This window comes from Kogia breviceps, chromosome 13 (assembly GCF_026419965.1).
Source record: "Kogia breviceps isolate mKogBre1 chromosome 13, mKogBre1 haplotype 1, whole genome shotgun sequence".
NCBI classification, from domain to species: Eukaryota; Metazoa; Chordata; class Mammalia; order Artiodactyla; family Physeteridae; genus Kogia; species Kogia breviceps.
Genome location: NC_081322.1, coordinates 39,200,263 through 39,216,219, shown reverse-complemented (window position 1 = coordinate 39,216,219; position 15,957 = coordinate 39,200,263). Strand labels below are relative to the sequence as shown.

At 37.2% G+C, this 15,957-nt stretch overlaps 1 protein-coding gene across 6 annotated transcripts in view; it reads left to right on the top strand.

Annotated features, from left to right (window-relative positions):
- Positions 1-15,957, top strand: part of PDSS2 (decaprenyl diphosphate synthase subunit 2) — a 263,251-nt gene that overhangs the window by 164,387 nt on the left and 82,907 nt on the right. For all 6 annotated transcript variants that reach the window (XM_067011560.1, XM_067011559.1, XM_059083060.2 and 3 more), the window contains exon 4: positions 6,005-6,079. In XM_067011560.1, coding sequence (XP_066867661.1) covers positions 6,005-6,079 — 75 coding nt within the window. The remainder of the gene's footprint in view (positions 1-6,004; positions 6,080-15,957) is intronic.

Here is a 15,957-nt window from a genome sequence, read left to right as displayed (position 1 = left end):
AGAGCAGCTCTCAAATACTTTGTGCTCCATTTGTATGAAGAGGAATGGAAGAGTGAAGCTAACCACTCTGCTTACCATTAGCAGGCTGTTCAGCATCCTTCATCTAGAAAAGTATTTTTCTGTAAAATATTTTCATTGACAATATAGTTTTTGTGGCTTAAAAAGAAAATCTTGACAATATCCCTTCAAATGCCAAAGCACTTTGAAAAGAACATATTTACAGTAAATCTGTCTTTTGTTCCTCCCAAGATGTATATGAGAATTAATTTTCCCTCAAGGATGTTTTACCTTTGCTACTGCTTCATGCGTTGCTGTTTGTTCCTGGGGATTGGGGGAAGAGTGCAATAGATTTGTGTGTAATTAATGCCATCAGAACTGCAGATGTGTGCACACACATGACTGTTTCCTTTGCTAGCAGCTGTTAAGAGTACTAAAGACTGAGGGGCTGTGTGTTCATTTGTCTCCCAGATAGATCGATGCATCACACGTTGTCCTGTCATTCCACGCTGTAGTAAAAAAATGTCATTAAAATAACCTTCCCAGTGCAAGTTTTTTGTTTGTTTGTTTTTTGTGGTACGCGGGCCTCTCACTGTTGTGGTCTCTCCCGTTGTGGGGCACAGACCCCGGACGCGCAGGCTCAGCAGCCACGGCTCACGGGCCCAGCTGCTCCGCGGCATATGGGATCTTCCCGGACCGGGGCACGAACCCGCGTCCCCTGCATCGGCAGGCGGATTCTCAACCACTGCGCCACCAGGGAACTCAACCACTGCGCCACCAGGGAAGCCCCACAGTGCAAGTTTTTGAAAGACGATTATAAATCTGTAGTAGCCTCCACAGTTTTAGTATACCAAGCAAATTAAGTACATAGCAACCTTTTAAAAGTGAATTAAAATACAACTATACGACCTTATGACATCAACTCAGCTTATGCTGACTTGAGTTTCAGTTGGGCCACATTAGTTTATAATTAACATTTTTTCTAAAGATTTAGTTGTATTTTACTTTAAATTTAGGATAGGCGCTCCTTTGCTCTAACCGAAGTGGTGTGGTTTACTAGTGAAACATGTACAACTCTGTTGAGTCTATTCCATCTGTCAAATGCTGACTGACAGTACTCTTGAATCACATTTATTGAGAAAGCACAAGTTGTCTGCACAGAAGGCTTATCACCACTTACTGATCTAATTTTTGCTAATCCAGAGACTGTTGATTGCTATATTCCATAAATCAATTTGTGGACACAGCTTAGCTTGAAGCCTTTCTGAAACAGGGTATGCTTCTTCCCATCCCACCCCCTAGAAGTAGGTTTATTTTATCTGATTTTGAAAGCAAACTAATAAAAGGAGAGAAAATGTAGTACATTATATACTAAGCAATTATACATTTAAGCAATTCAGAAAAGTTGAAGAAAAAATTTTAATTAAAAACATCTAGAATCTTACCACTTACAGATTATCATTATTATCAATATTTTGATGTTTCAGACTTTTCTTCTCAGCATATATGAACACATATTGACCTCATTTTTGTTTTAAAAATACCTATCATGTTGTTCTGTTTTGTAACCAGCTTTTCTTTTTCGTTTCCTTAAGAATATGTTATAGACATCTTTGTATAGCAGTAAGTGAGGATGTTTTTTTGCCATTTGGTCATTACCACTTCCTACTTCTCTCAATTTCTAATTTTTAAGTTGAGAATTTTATTATAATTATGACATATAATTATATAATATATAATTAACATATATTATATTTATATATTATGTATAATTAATTATATTAATGTATAATTATATTATAATTTTATTATATAATAATTACAACACCTTTTGTAAGGGTATGCATCACTTTAGTTTTTCAGTTTAAAAAAAATCACTGAATTGTAGTTACCCTTGCCAAAAGATAAAGAAGGAAGCAATTACATATTCCCTTGCAGTTGGTAAAATTTGTCCTGTAAATTAACCATTTAAGAAATTCATTCCAAAGGTCAGTTATATTGGATCTGTAATTGTGCTAAGGTCCAGACAGATCTGAATACTACCTATTCCTTATCTTTGATGAGAGGGTAGTGATTAAAATGGGAGAGATCAACAGAGATTGCTGTTTGCTTGAGAACAGCAATTTGATGTCCACTTCCTTTCCTATGCAACCTTCTCTCTGGTAGCCAAAAACGAGGTGGCAGGAGAAACCAGCTCATGACACTGACATTGTGAAAGGTTACCACTTCTGGCTCACTGAAATCTAAAGTGTTACTTAGAAGATTGGGAGATAGTGTATGACATTGCTGTAGAGTTAAACACGACACAAATCAAAGAAAAAAGCATATTTGCATTTGCATGTACAGGTAAGCAATTCTGCTATTCTCACACCCTCCAGGAATGCAGAAATGAAGCAACATATCTCCTATTTGATTACTCTCTAGGCAGGTAAACTAAACTTTATAATAGTGTTAGTGACAGTCATATAATCTGAAATAATGTTTCAGGATGCAACAAGTCAATGTTACAGAGACCTCTGATTTTGGTTAAAATAGTCTTTTCGTGTGTTCTGTTGTTGAATTAAAACCCACTTTTTCTAATAGAAAGAGTTTGCTTGCTCCCCTGGGCTTGGAACAGAAGTCCTTGGTCTTCCTCTGGAGCACCAAAAAGTCTGGGACGGGGACTCTTAGTGTCAGACAGTCTGGCTGTTGAGCTCTAGATTCTCTTCTGGCTGGCGTTATCCTTGCTACCGTTTTAGGTTGCTTGAACAAATCATTCCTCAGTAATCTGAGGAAAGGGCGGAGCTCATTAAGCAAGTGCTTTTTTTTTTTTTTTTTTTAATTTATCTTTTGGCTACGTTGAGTTTTTGTTGCTGCGCGCGGACTTTTCTCTAGTTGCAGCGAGCAGGGCCTACTCTTCATTGCAGTGCGTGGGCTTCTCTCATTGCAGTGTCTTCTTGTTGAGGAGCATGGGCTCTAGGTGCACAGGCTTCATTAGTTGCAGCACACGGGCCTAGTAGTTGTGGCACGTGGGCCCTAAAGCACGCGGGCTTCAGTAGTTGTGGCATGCAGGCTCAGTATTTGTGGCTCACAGGCTCTAGAGCGCAGGCTCAATAGTTGTGGTGCACGGGCTTAGTTGCTCCTCGGCATGTGGGATCTTCCTGGACCAGTGCTCAAACCCGTGTCCCCTGCATTGGCAGGCGGATTCTTAACCACTGAGCCACCGGGGAAGTCCCAGCAGGTGCCTTCTTGTATTTAAGTACAGTAGTTATCTAAACAGGTGAATGTCTGTGGTAGTAAACCATGTAATGAAAAAAAAAAGATGAGATCATTAAATGGTCTTGTTAACATATGTATGGGCTGTTAGCCCTATGGTCTTCCTAGAAATATTTGCAATTTTAAAGGAGGATAATACTTAAACACATCTCTTTTTGGTATAATTTTAAAAGTAAACATTTCAGGCAGTGGATTTAAGTGTGTGCTGGATAAGTCACTTTTGCCTGGAACATATTCAACTCCCCGAGGCTAGACTGCTTTTTATACTCTCTTGCCTTCCTGGACTTGTTAACCTAAGGAAGTCCAAAGCTTTTTCCTTGATGGTTACTGTTGGCAGTGGAGGTATATTCTGCTTAAGAAAGGATGGCCCTTTGGAAGTACAGGTCATTTATAAATTATAAACTTGTGAGTACAGATCTACATATATTGCTAATTGCATTAACAGAAAAAGAATTGGAGAATAAAAAGGTTTTGTTGGGGCTTCCCTGGTGGCGCAGTGGTTGAGAGTCTGCCTGCTGATGCAGTGGACACTGGTTCATGCCCTGGTCCGGGAAGATCCCACATGCCGCGGAGCAGCTAGGCCCGTGAGCCATGGCCGCTGAGCCTGCGCGTCCGGAACCTGTGCTCCGCAACAGGAGAGGCCACAGCAGTGAGAGGCCCGCGCACCGCAAAAAAAAAAAAAAAAAAGTTTTTGTTGCTTCTTCCTGGCCTGGAATTTCAGGGAAATAAAGGAACACTCTGTTTATCCAAAACCAGATCCATTGTTAAAATTAGTGTCGGACTTTCCTTTTGTAAATCCCTCTTCACTTTACCAGTGCTGGTCTCAGACCTCAAACTGTTTCAAAACCATAACATTTCTTAGTGACTGATTGATCTGTATTATGTGTCCAGCCATCAGAGGGATCTTGGGATGTTGCTTGTGTAAACTGTAATCCAATCTGATGCTGTGCATTTAGTTACAGTCTTTCATAGACCTATTGGCAATACTCTATCCTCCTGGATTTGGGAATAGAGCTTATCTGATACCTTCAGGGGGGAAAAATCCATTCATTTTTCTCTCTTTCCCCACTTAAATAACTCAACACATCTGGTAACACTGTAGGATCATTGTCCTCGCAGTTCCTCTGCAGCTCATATTGCTACAATATTTCTTAAGTATTTGGTTACCTAAAGGGCAATGCGATTAAAAAAAAAAAAGACTTTGTATAGGTCTTACAAATTAACCCATCTGCAGAGCTAGAAAAAAATAATCCCTTTAATCAGCAAAATTTCCATATCGGCAACCTTGTGTGTGTTGTGCAGGATGCATGTAAATATAAATTTGGAGATAAATGCTTATGTGTTAAAATTTTAAAGCATATCTTTCTACAAATTAATGTCATTTGTCTCTAAGAAAATGTTTATTAAATCCAAGGTACCTGAGATTGAAGTTTCTTGTTGTTTGGGTCTGTATCCTTTGGCTTAATAATGTCTTCAATTACAAGAATGATAAAAGCTGAAACAAAATCCTTTAATTCAGTCAAAACTGAGCTAAACTTTAGGAAGCAAAGAGTGGAAATCTGATACAGGACTGCATAACATAGGAAGCTAAGTATATAAGATACTAAGACTTCTTAAGAAGCAGGTAGGGTTGCCTTGAGGAATTCTTGTTTGAAATGGCTGCACTGAACGTTATAATAAATACCACTGTTTTATCCTCTTGAATTAAGATGGTTTATGCAAACAACTCTAAATTGTACAGTAGTTCCAAAGAGACCATTTACTATTTCCTGCTTGTTTTACATTCTGGAACAAGTTCAAAGCTTTTGATTTTGTTTGATTTTTTTTAATAGCCTGGGCCTTGAAAATAATACAGGTTTGATGATACAATTTCAGTATTACAGTTCTGTAAAAATTTTCAGTGTTTATGGTACATTTGACCCAGGGGCCCTACACCAAATATATCCACAGTGTATTTTTAGTACAACAGAATGAACACGTTAGAAAGGTTGCTTTTCTCTCTGTATTACGTATGAAAATTAGCGTTGTGATGCCTCCCAGAATGGAGATATTGAAAAAGTATCCACCTGACAGAAATAAACATTCAGCAAATAAATTGGATTAAGATTTCATTAGTTATCTGAGGGACTTCTCTGGTAGCGCAGTGGTTAAGAATCCACCTGCCAATGCAGGGCACACGAGTTCAATCCCTGGTCCGGGAATATCCCACATGCCGTGGAGCAGCTAAGCCCATGCGCCACAGCTACTGAGCCTGCACTCTAGAGCCCACGTGCCACAACTACTGAAGCCCGCGCACCTAGAGCCCGTACACCACAAGAGAAGCCACCGCAATGAGAAGACCGTGCACAGCAACGAAGAGTAGCCCCCGTTTGCCGCAACTAGAGAAAGCCCACGCGCAGCAACGGAGACCCAACGCGGCCAAAAATAAATTAATTTTTAAAAAATTTTCATTAGTTATCTGAAATTTAAGCTTATGTTCAACATGGCTATTACTAGATTTTCACGTATATTAAATGCTATGCTTACAAGATTTTTTTTTTTTTGCTTGAATTATGACCGGAAATATTGTATCACAGCTCTAATATCCAGGTGGGCAATGCCTTTGCCAGGATCTTTGCACATAACCCCATTTTTTTTTTTTTTTTTCTATCAAGCATAATACTGCCTTGCTACTAAGCCTTGTGAAGCATTCTGAGGTAAAAATAGGGATACATTTTAAATGTTTCTTTTGATTTTTTTTCTTGTTTTTTAGGTTGTGGAACTTTTAGCAAGTGCTCTTATGGATTTGGTACAAGGAGTATACCATGAAAATTCTACTTCAGCAAAGGTAAAGATTTGGTAGTCATTATAAAATGTTAGGTTAAAAACCCTCGTGGCAAAAGTAGAATTGACAAGCAAAAGTATCATTTTGTTTTGTGTTTAAATTGTTCGTGACATTTTTTTAGATTAGTGTTTTGGCTACAAATTCATGGTCATATGCTTTGCACATAGCAGATTTAGCCAATTAAAACAACCTCTTATCCTCTGGCTGGATTCAAAGTCTGTTCAATCTTCAGCAGCCCAGAAGACACCAGGATGCTTCTGGCTGGCAGGTAGCACTGTCAAAAAGGCAGGCAGGCTGGAGAAGCAGCTCACGCTGAGGTGGCTGGACCCAGCCTTTCCTCAGAAGAAGGGGCTTTCCATGTCCCAGAAGAGTGGACATGGTCCCAAGAAGGTGACTGTTGGGGGCATGAGGGAGGAGTGTCTTTTATATCCAAGATCCAGAATTTACTGCATTATTAAATTCTCTGTGATAAGATGTAAGATGATTGCACAGTTGGATTATTTTGATTAATTTTATAGATCTAGAATTAAGGTTTTTTGACTCATTTAGCAGGACATCTCAAAAAGGGTTACATTTTATTTCCTTAAAATGCAGTTATTTCATTTCAGCAGGATATTGAATGTGAAGCAATTGCTTCATTGACCACCACCATCAGTTAACATGTTATATAATATTATAAGGGACTCCTATATTAGTGTTTCATTATTCTAACTTCTTTAGCTTCTGCATTAGCAAGAGTTCACTCACTGCAAATTAGAAAAAAATATGCATGTATGCACATCTTAAGCTTTTTGACATTTCCATTTGAAAAAAGAAAGACAAATTTTACTGGAAGTGAAACATAGGGCATGAGCAACTTGGATATGAAATTATTTAAAAGTATAACCCAGGGATTCTGGATGGTTCAGAGAGTGGTTAGTGAAATATGAAGAATTATACCTTGAACATCTGCTAACATTTGGTTCTGGGAACCATAGTTCCTGGCAGGCATATCGAACTTCACCTAAGCAGCATAGTGCTGTGTGGGGACCTGGCAGGGTATATGACCACAGTAGACCCCCTTTGCTGTGTTTTTCAAAAACATACCATAGTTCTCTACCATGGCTGAAGGTTAATAGGAGATTGTAAAATGGAGGACTCCTGGTCTAGTTCCACTCATAAAAAGACACCTTGTATATAGTATGATGAAGACGATGGTAGGTAAGCAAATAACACTGTGGTAAGTAATTCACCTGTTTCTTCCTTAAAGTCTTCACAATACTCCTGCTAGCAGATACTGCTGCTCTCCCCATTTTACATCTGTGAAAACTGAGGGTTAGAAAAGATTAAGTAATGTGCCCATAGTCATACAACTTGTTAGTTGAGATTGAACTTCAGAGCTCAGGCTCTTAACCTCTCATTCACTGCCTCTGTAACCTTAATGAAACCTGATTTGCTAGCATGCCTCTGTCATACCTGAGATCTTACCATATATGATGATTACAGTGACCTCTTCTGGCAGCTGAAGCATTGTTTTCCCCCCGGGATATTTCTAAGGTGTTCAGTTAAGTTCCATATAAGATATTAATGTTTTATAGTTAAATGTCTGTTAAGTTTTAAGTGAAAGTGTTATTGTTGATTTTAAGGTTCTTGACTTATTCACTCTTACCATTTGACCACTATAATTACTCCAGTTTATTAATAATTTTGTGAACATTTGTTAAGTACTTTTTATATTTCAATCCGACCTACTAGCAACAATAAAAATGCTTAGCACTTCACAGTTTGCTTATACTTTCTTTCTACATAATCACCTATGAAAAGGGTGACATTTGTTGGTACCCACTTTATAGAGGAAAAGCCTAAAATTCAGAGATGACAAATGCCAAGAAAGCATATTGTCTGGAAATTGTTAATGCATGTTTGACAGTGACATGATCTGAACCCAGGTTTTTTGACTCCAAGTCCTATATAATATCTTTCTTCCTGGGAAAGAGAAGAGAGGCAGCAGCAAAGTCTTTGAAGGACTGTTGATCATACATGAACCATCACTTAGCAAGCACCAGTTGCTGACTTTGATTATCTAATTTAAGTTTTACTCAAAAGACTCTAGCAATGCTTTGTCATCTGCCCTCTTTCCCCACCACCTTCCCAAACACAGTCCTTTCAAACACTTGAGAACTTTTTTTAAGCAGTTACATTTCTGAATATAGCCAAACCATTTAAAGAGCTGTTCTTTTTTTATAACGGAAACAAAAATGCATAGTTGAACTGAAGCAGTGGGAGTGTTTCTTGATGCCTCCATTTGCTCTTTAGGTCCAATTTAGGTTAACCACATTTCCCTTCCTAACCAGAAAAATTCTGAGCTTTTTTTTTCCCCTTCTGCATGCGCTTGCCATTACAGTGGCTGTTCATAATCTGGTTTTTCTAACTTGGCCCAGGAATCATTTCAGAGGCAGAGAGAGCACTGCCCCCCACATGGAGTGCCTTCAAGGTTTTCATGTTCTGACAGGATTGGGAAGCAGCCACAAGTGGAGGTCATGTGGGAAGTGAATTGCACAACCTCCGTAGCCTGGGGCCAATTCAGTACACAAAAGAATTGCTTTGTGATTTAAAATAAGCTGCAAACCATTTCATCTCTCCAGGGATAAGAGGATACAATAGTGGTCTGTTTTCTATATGGCTACTTAATACAATGATGGAGAAGCTGAGTAGTATAAAAATAGCTTTCTGTGGAGTAGTATCTCTGTGACTAGGGTAGATGCATTAAAACAAATGGAGGGGAGTTGTAACTGAATATGTTAGAAATCACCTTCTCCAGAAGTTTGTAGAGTAATTACCTAATCCTCCTTCAAACTATGAAAATATATGTGACTTACGTTAGTAATACTTAACGGATTGTACGTAAATTGAGATTCAGTGTTATTTAGGAAATTCATCCTTGTTCTTTTCTGTCCATTGAAAAATAACATTTTTATTTTTGCGTTTGCTAGTTTGCGAACCATTTCTTCCTTGAAATAAAAATTAGCCATTGTGCTTTCTTTAGTGTTTATATCTCCCTTCCCTTTACCTGCTTTTTCTTTTTTTGTTAGCTAATTGAAAAAAGAAGCACATCAAATAGAAAAAATGCACTTTAAATGGTTGTTTGTCATCCTAAGAGTTCCCTAGTCATTGTATTCGTATTACTGTGCACGCTAAATATTTTACATTTTAGCAAAATTTGCTTTGAATCCATAGGACATTATATCTAAAATCTTTTTAACACAATTATCTTATTATTATAACTTGTTTTCTTATTAGAAAAGTAAATACATGTTCATTAAATAACAACTGAAAGTACAGAAAAGGTCAAGAGGAAAATAAAAATTATTTTATATAAGCCATCCCCCAGAAATGAATCATGATTACATTCTAGTGTATTTCCTTCTAGATTTCATTCTTTATTTCTCACATTTTTGAGTTATTATTGTACATATAATTTTTCATCCTGATTTACTCTCCAGGATAGTCATTTTTGTTATTAAAAGTCTTCAAAAATATTTAATGGCTGTTTAATATTTCTTCATACTACTGTACTATAATTTACTGAACCAGTCCACAGTTTTTGGACACCTGTGTATTTTTTTTTTTTACTAATTTAAACAACATTGTGATGAACATTTTAGTGTACATAACTTTGCCCAATTTCATACTATTTGCTAAAAAAAAATCTGAAAGTGAGATCCTTGAATTTTAAAAGTAAGAATATTTTCAATATATCCCTATGCAGAAAAGGACTACTGTCCTTAGAAAAACTGCTTGTAAGGTTGGCCCTTGGATTTTAGGGATGTTTCCACCATTCTCTAACTGATAAGGGCAGTTCACTGTACCTAAATTGTCTTTGCAAACAATGTTATTTATACTGATCACCTGCTTTCCTTCTGGGAGTCTGGAATTTTGGTACATGCTAGGCAGAGGTTGCCTACATCACCAATTCTAACAAAAACTCTGAAAATTGAGTCTCCAGTGAATATCCCTACTAGACAGCATTTCACATATGTTTTCATACATGTTAATTCTTGGAGGAATTAATCACATCCTGTGTGACTCCACTGGTAGAGGAAGGATTCTTAGAAGTTTACACCTGGTTTCCTCCAGACTTCATCTCTGCACCTTTTTCCTTTGCTGGTTTTACTTTGTATCCTTTTGCTGTAATAAGCTACACCTGTGAGTTCAACTATATGCTAAGTCCTGTGTATCCTCCTCACAAACCATCAAACCTGGGGGTGATCTTGGGGATCCCAACACACTCTTTTTCTGATTTTTTATTGTTTATCTCCCATCCACTCCTGCTCCCTCCTTAGGAATCTAATCAAGGTCCTCTGTAAGGTATGTGTCTTCAACCCATGTTGGTGTTGAGATGGATAACAGCAGACTTCTTCCCTATTTTCAGAGGTTCTGCTCATGTTAGCTTGGTCCCAGTCTCAGGAAAGTGAGAGGGTTTTAAAGAGAATCCAGTTGTCTTGGAAAAGAACTGATTTTAGCAGAGTCACTGAAATTGTAAAGGTCTGTTCTATTTTTTTCTAAACACATTATATTTCCAGTAGATTATTCTCTTATGAGGAATATCATTGTTTTTGTGGGGCAAGATAACTTCTATCCACTTATTTGTTTTATCTTTTTCTTTTTTTAAAGATTTTTTTGATGTGGACCATTTAAAAAAAATAAATTTATTTATTTGTTTGTTATTGATGGATGCATTGGGGCTCCGTTCCTGCGCACGGGATTTCTCTAGTTGCGGCGAGCAGGAGCTACTCTTCATAGCTGTGTGCAGGCTTCTCATTGTGGTGACTTTTCATTGCAGAGCACAGGCTCTAGGCGCGTGGGCTCAGTAGTTGTGGTGCACGGGCTTTGTTGCTCCGCGGCATGTGGGATCTTCCCAGACCAGGGATCAAACCCGTGTCCCCTGAATTGACAGACGGATTCTTAACCACTGCGCCACCAGGGAAGTCCCTATATGGACCATTTTTAAAGTCTTTATTGAATTTGTTACAATATTGCTTCTGTCTTATGTTTTGGTTTTTTGGCCGTGAGGCATGTATGATCTTAGCTCCCTGACCAGGGATTGAACCTGCACCCACTGCACTGGAAGGCGAAGTCTTAACCACTGGACCGCCACAGGAAGTCCCTGTTTTATCTTTATCTTTTTTTATTGGCTCTCATGCAGCTTTCAAATAAAACAAAAGTAAGATAATTCAGTCCACTAGGAAGTTATGGATTATCTCCTATCTGCAAAGCCCTATGCCACCATCTAAAATATAATTTAAAAAATGAGCAAGCTGAGTTTTTCCCATTGAGAAACATAACAGGAGGGAATTGTGAACAAAAATTACATCTGGTTGGGAAAATCAGAAAAGATATTAAGGAGAATGTGATATTTGAGACAGACATTTAAGGATAGGTAGGATGTCTACTGATGGCATCCTTGAGGAGAAGGATGGCATTTCAAGCAGAAGAAACAGCAATGATCAAAAGTAGGGAAGCATACGTAAGATCAGGGCTTTCTCCATGTTAGAATAAAGGAATAGTGAGAAGACTGGAAAAGTAGGTTTTGTCATATGCAGGAAGACTCATAATGGTGGAATGTAGAGCTAATATACTTTTTAGTAATTGAGATAAGAGAGACAATGAAGGTTTTTCAACACAGTAATTACATGATCATATTAACCTTTGGGGAAGTTAATTCATCGTGTCTTACTGGAGATTGGAGGGAAATGAGAACAGTTAGAAAGCCAAAATAATGATGAAGGTCAGAGGTGCTCTTCTCTCACTTCAACGTCGTTGGCCCCTTCTTGATATTCATATCTCTACATTGGTATCATCTTCTCAGAGAGATGACCCACCCCCAATCTAAAGTAGCCACCCTACTTAATTCTCTTTATCTTAATCACAGTAGCCACCATCTGATGTTTTTCTTATTGTTTACTTTCAGTCTCCTACAAGAATATAAACTCCATGGGAGGAAGGATTTTGTTTACCATAGTATTCCCAATATCAGCACGGTGCCTAGCACATTAGTAGTAGCCCAAAAATCTTTGTTAAATTAATGATATAGAAAGGCCTAGAATGCTTGGAATGGAAGGTTTTTCTCATTTTTCTGACAGTTTTATTGATGTAAGTAAGCTGCAAATATTTAAAGTACACTATCTGATATGTTTTGATATATGGGTGCACCAGTGAAGCTATCATCACAATCAAGATAATAAATATATATATCACTCCTTCCTGCAAAAGCAGTGGATCCCTCAAACTCAGTGTTCGTTAGCTGTAACATAAATCCACTGAAGGCATAGCATCCATCTGAGCCCATTGCATTGCCCCTGCAGGATTTGGGGTAAAGGGTAACCAACACAAATATGTTAATGCACATGCTTCTTCCCATGCCATAAATAATAAAGTCTTTTATCTCTGAACCAAGAGTCTTATGTCTTCTGTTAGCATCCACAAAACAGCAAAACAGTAACAGACTAATTCACTAGGTTGTATGTATGTAGGATAAAAGCAAATCCCAGATCCAACAACTACACCCTCCAGTATAATGTTGAAGTGGTGAGAATGGACATCCTTGCTTTCCTCCTGATGCTAGGAGGAAAACATTCAATATTTGACCACTATTAAGTATGATGTTAGCTGCAGATTTTGGTTTTGGTTTGGGTTTGGGTTTTGATAGAGGCTCTTGATTAGTGAATATGTTCCCTTATATTCTTAATTTCCTGAGGGTTTTTTATCAGAAATTAATGTTCGTTTTTGACCATTTTTATTTCTGGAGCTACTGAGGTGATTATATATATATATATATATATATATATATATATATATATATATATATATATATTTAGTTTTCTTCTCTTTTGGGATTTTCTTTTTTAGTCTGTTAATATCGTGACTTAATTGATTGATTTTCAAGTGTTAAATCAGCCTTGCATTCCTGGAATAAACCTCACTCAATCATGATGCAGTCACCCTTTTCTATATTGTTGGATTTGATACTCTAAAATTTTGTTAATGTTTACATTTTTATTCGTGAGGAATAAGGTGTGTTTTTTTCAGGTCTTTGTAATGTCTTTGTCTTTTGTCAATATCAAGATAATGCTGGCCTCTAAATGAATTGGGAAGTATTTCCTCTTTGATTTTTTGACAGATTTTGTGTAGAATTAGTACTGTTTCTTCCTTACATATTTGATAGAATTCACTAATGAAACAATCTGGATCTTTCTTTATGGGAAAGTTTTTTTGTTTTGTTTATTTCCCTATTACAAATTCAGTTGCTTAAAAGTGTCATACTATTTAGGTTACGTATTTCTTCTTGAGTAGATTTTGGTAGTTTGTGCCCTGCAAAGAAACTGTATTTAATTTAAGTTGTCAAATTTATTGGCCTAAAGTTCTTCATAATATTCCCATATTATCCTTTTAATATCTGTAGAATTTGCAGTAATATCACTTCTCTCATTTCTGATACTGGTAATTTGTATCTTCTCTCTAATTTTCTTAGAGGCTTAACAATATTATTGATTTCAGAGCACCAGCTTTTTGGTTTCATTGACTTTCTCTATTTTTTCTTTCTTTTACATTGATTTTTAACTCTGATTTTTACAATCTCTTTCCTTTGATTGCTTTGGTTTTATTTCCTCTTCTTTTCTTATTTTTTAAGCTGAAATCATGTATTTGAACTCTGATTTCTTTTCTAATATGGTATTTAGTGCAATGAATTTCCATCTAAGTGCTACTTTAGTGGCATCCCACAAACTTCCATTATGTTGTTTTTCATTTCCATTCAGTTCAAGCTACTTACTAATTTCTCTTTTCTCTTCCTTAGACTCATGGATTATTTAACAGTTCGTTATTTATTTTCCAAATATTTTGGGATTTTACAAATGTCTTTCTGTTATTGATTTATAATACCATTGTGACTAGGGAACATTTTATATGGTTTGAATTATTCTAAATTTATTGAGAGTTGTTTTATGGTCCAGATATGAACTATCCCAGTAAATGTTTTATATTCACTTAAAAAGAATATGTAGATTACATGATACTATACATAGAGAATCCTAAAGATGCCACCAGAAAACTACTAGAGCTAATCAATGAATTTGTTAAAGTAGCAGGATACAAAATTAATGCACAGAAATCTCTTGCATTCCTATACACTAATGATGAAAAATCTGAAAGTGAAATTAAGAAAACACTCCCATTTACCATTGCAACAAAAAGAATAAAGTATCTAGGAATAAACCTACCTAAGGAGACAAAAGACCTGTATGCAGAAAATTATTATAAGACACTGATGAAGGAAATTAAAGATGATACAAATAGATAGAGAGATATACCATGTTCTTGGATTGGAAAAATCAACATTGTGAAAATGACTATACCACCCAAAGCAATCTACAGATTCAATGCCATCCCTATCAGACTACCACTGGCATTTTTAACAGAACTAGAACAAAAAATTTCACAATTTGTATGGAAACACAAAAGACCCCGAATAGCCAAAGCAATCCTGAGAAAGAAAAACGGAGCTGGAGGAATCAGACTCCCAGACTTCAGACTATACTACCGAGCTACAGTAATCAAGATGGTATGGTACTGGCACAAAAACAAAAATATAGATCAATGGAACAGGATAGAAAGCTCAGAGATAAACCCACACACATATGGTCACCTTATCTTTGATAAAGGAGGCAAGAATATACAGTGGAGAAAAGACAGCCTCTTCAATAAGTGGTGCTGGGAAAACTGGACAGCTACATGTAAAAGAATGAAATCAGAACACTCCCTAACACCATACACAAAAATAAACTAAAAATGGATTAAAGACGTAAATATGGGCTTCCCTGGTGGCGCAGTGGTTGAGAATCTGCCTGCCGATGCAGGGGACACGGGTTCGTGCCCCGGTCCGGGAAGATCCCACATGCCGCAGAGTGGCTGGGCCCGTGAACCATGGCCGCTGAGCCTGCGCATCCGGAGCCTGTGCTCCGCAACGGGAGAGGCCACAGCAGTGAGAGGCCTGCGTACCGCAAAAAAACAAAAAAAATAAACAAAAAAATAAAACAGAACAAAACAAAAAAAAGACGTAAATGTAAGGCCAGACACTATTAAACTCTTAGAGGAAAACATAGGCACAACACTCCATGACATAAATCACAGCAAGATCCTTTGTGACCCACCTCCTAGAGAAATGGAAATAAAAACAAAAATAAACAAATGGGACCTAATGAAACTTCAAAGCTTTTGCACAGCAAAGGAAACCATAAACAAGACTAAAAGACAGTCCTCAGAATGGAAGAAAATATTTGCAAATGAAGCAACTGACAAAGGATTAATCTCCAAAATATACAAGCAGCTCATGCAGTTCAATATCAAAGAAACAAACAACCCAATCCAAAAATGGGCAGAAGACCTAAATAGACATTTCTCCAAAGAAGACATACAGATGGCCAAGAAACACATGAAAGGATGTTCAACATCACTAATCATTAGAGAAATGCAAATAAAAACCACAATGAGGTATCACCTCACACCAGTCAGAATAGCCATCATCAAAAAGCATACAAACAATAAATGCTGGGGAGGGTATGAGGAAAGGGGAACCCTCTTGCACTGTTGGTGGGAATGTAAATTGATACAGCCACTATGGAGAACAGTATGGAGGTTCCTTAAAAAAACTAAAAATAGAACTACCATACGACCCAGCAATCCCACTACTGGGCATATACTCTGAGAAAACCATAATTCGAAAAGAGTCAAGTACCACAATGTTCATTGCAGCTCTGTTTACAATAGCCAGGACATGGAAGCAACCTAAGTGTCCATCAACAGATGAATGGATAAAGAAGATGTGACACATACATGCAATGGAA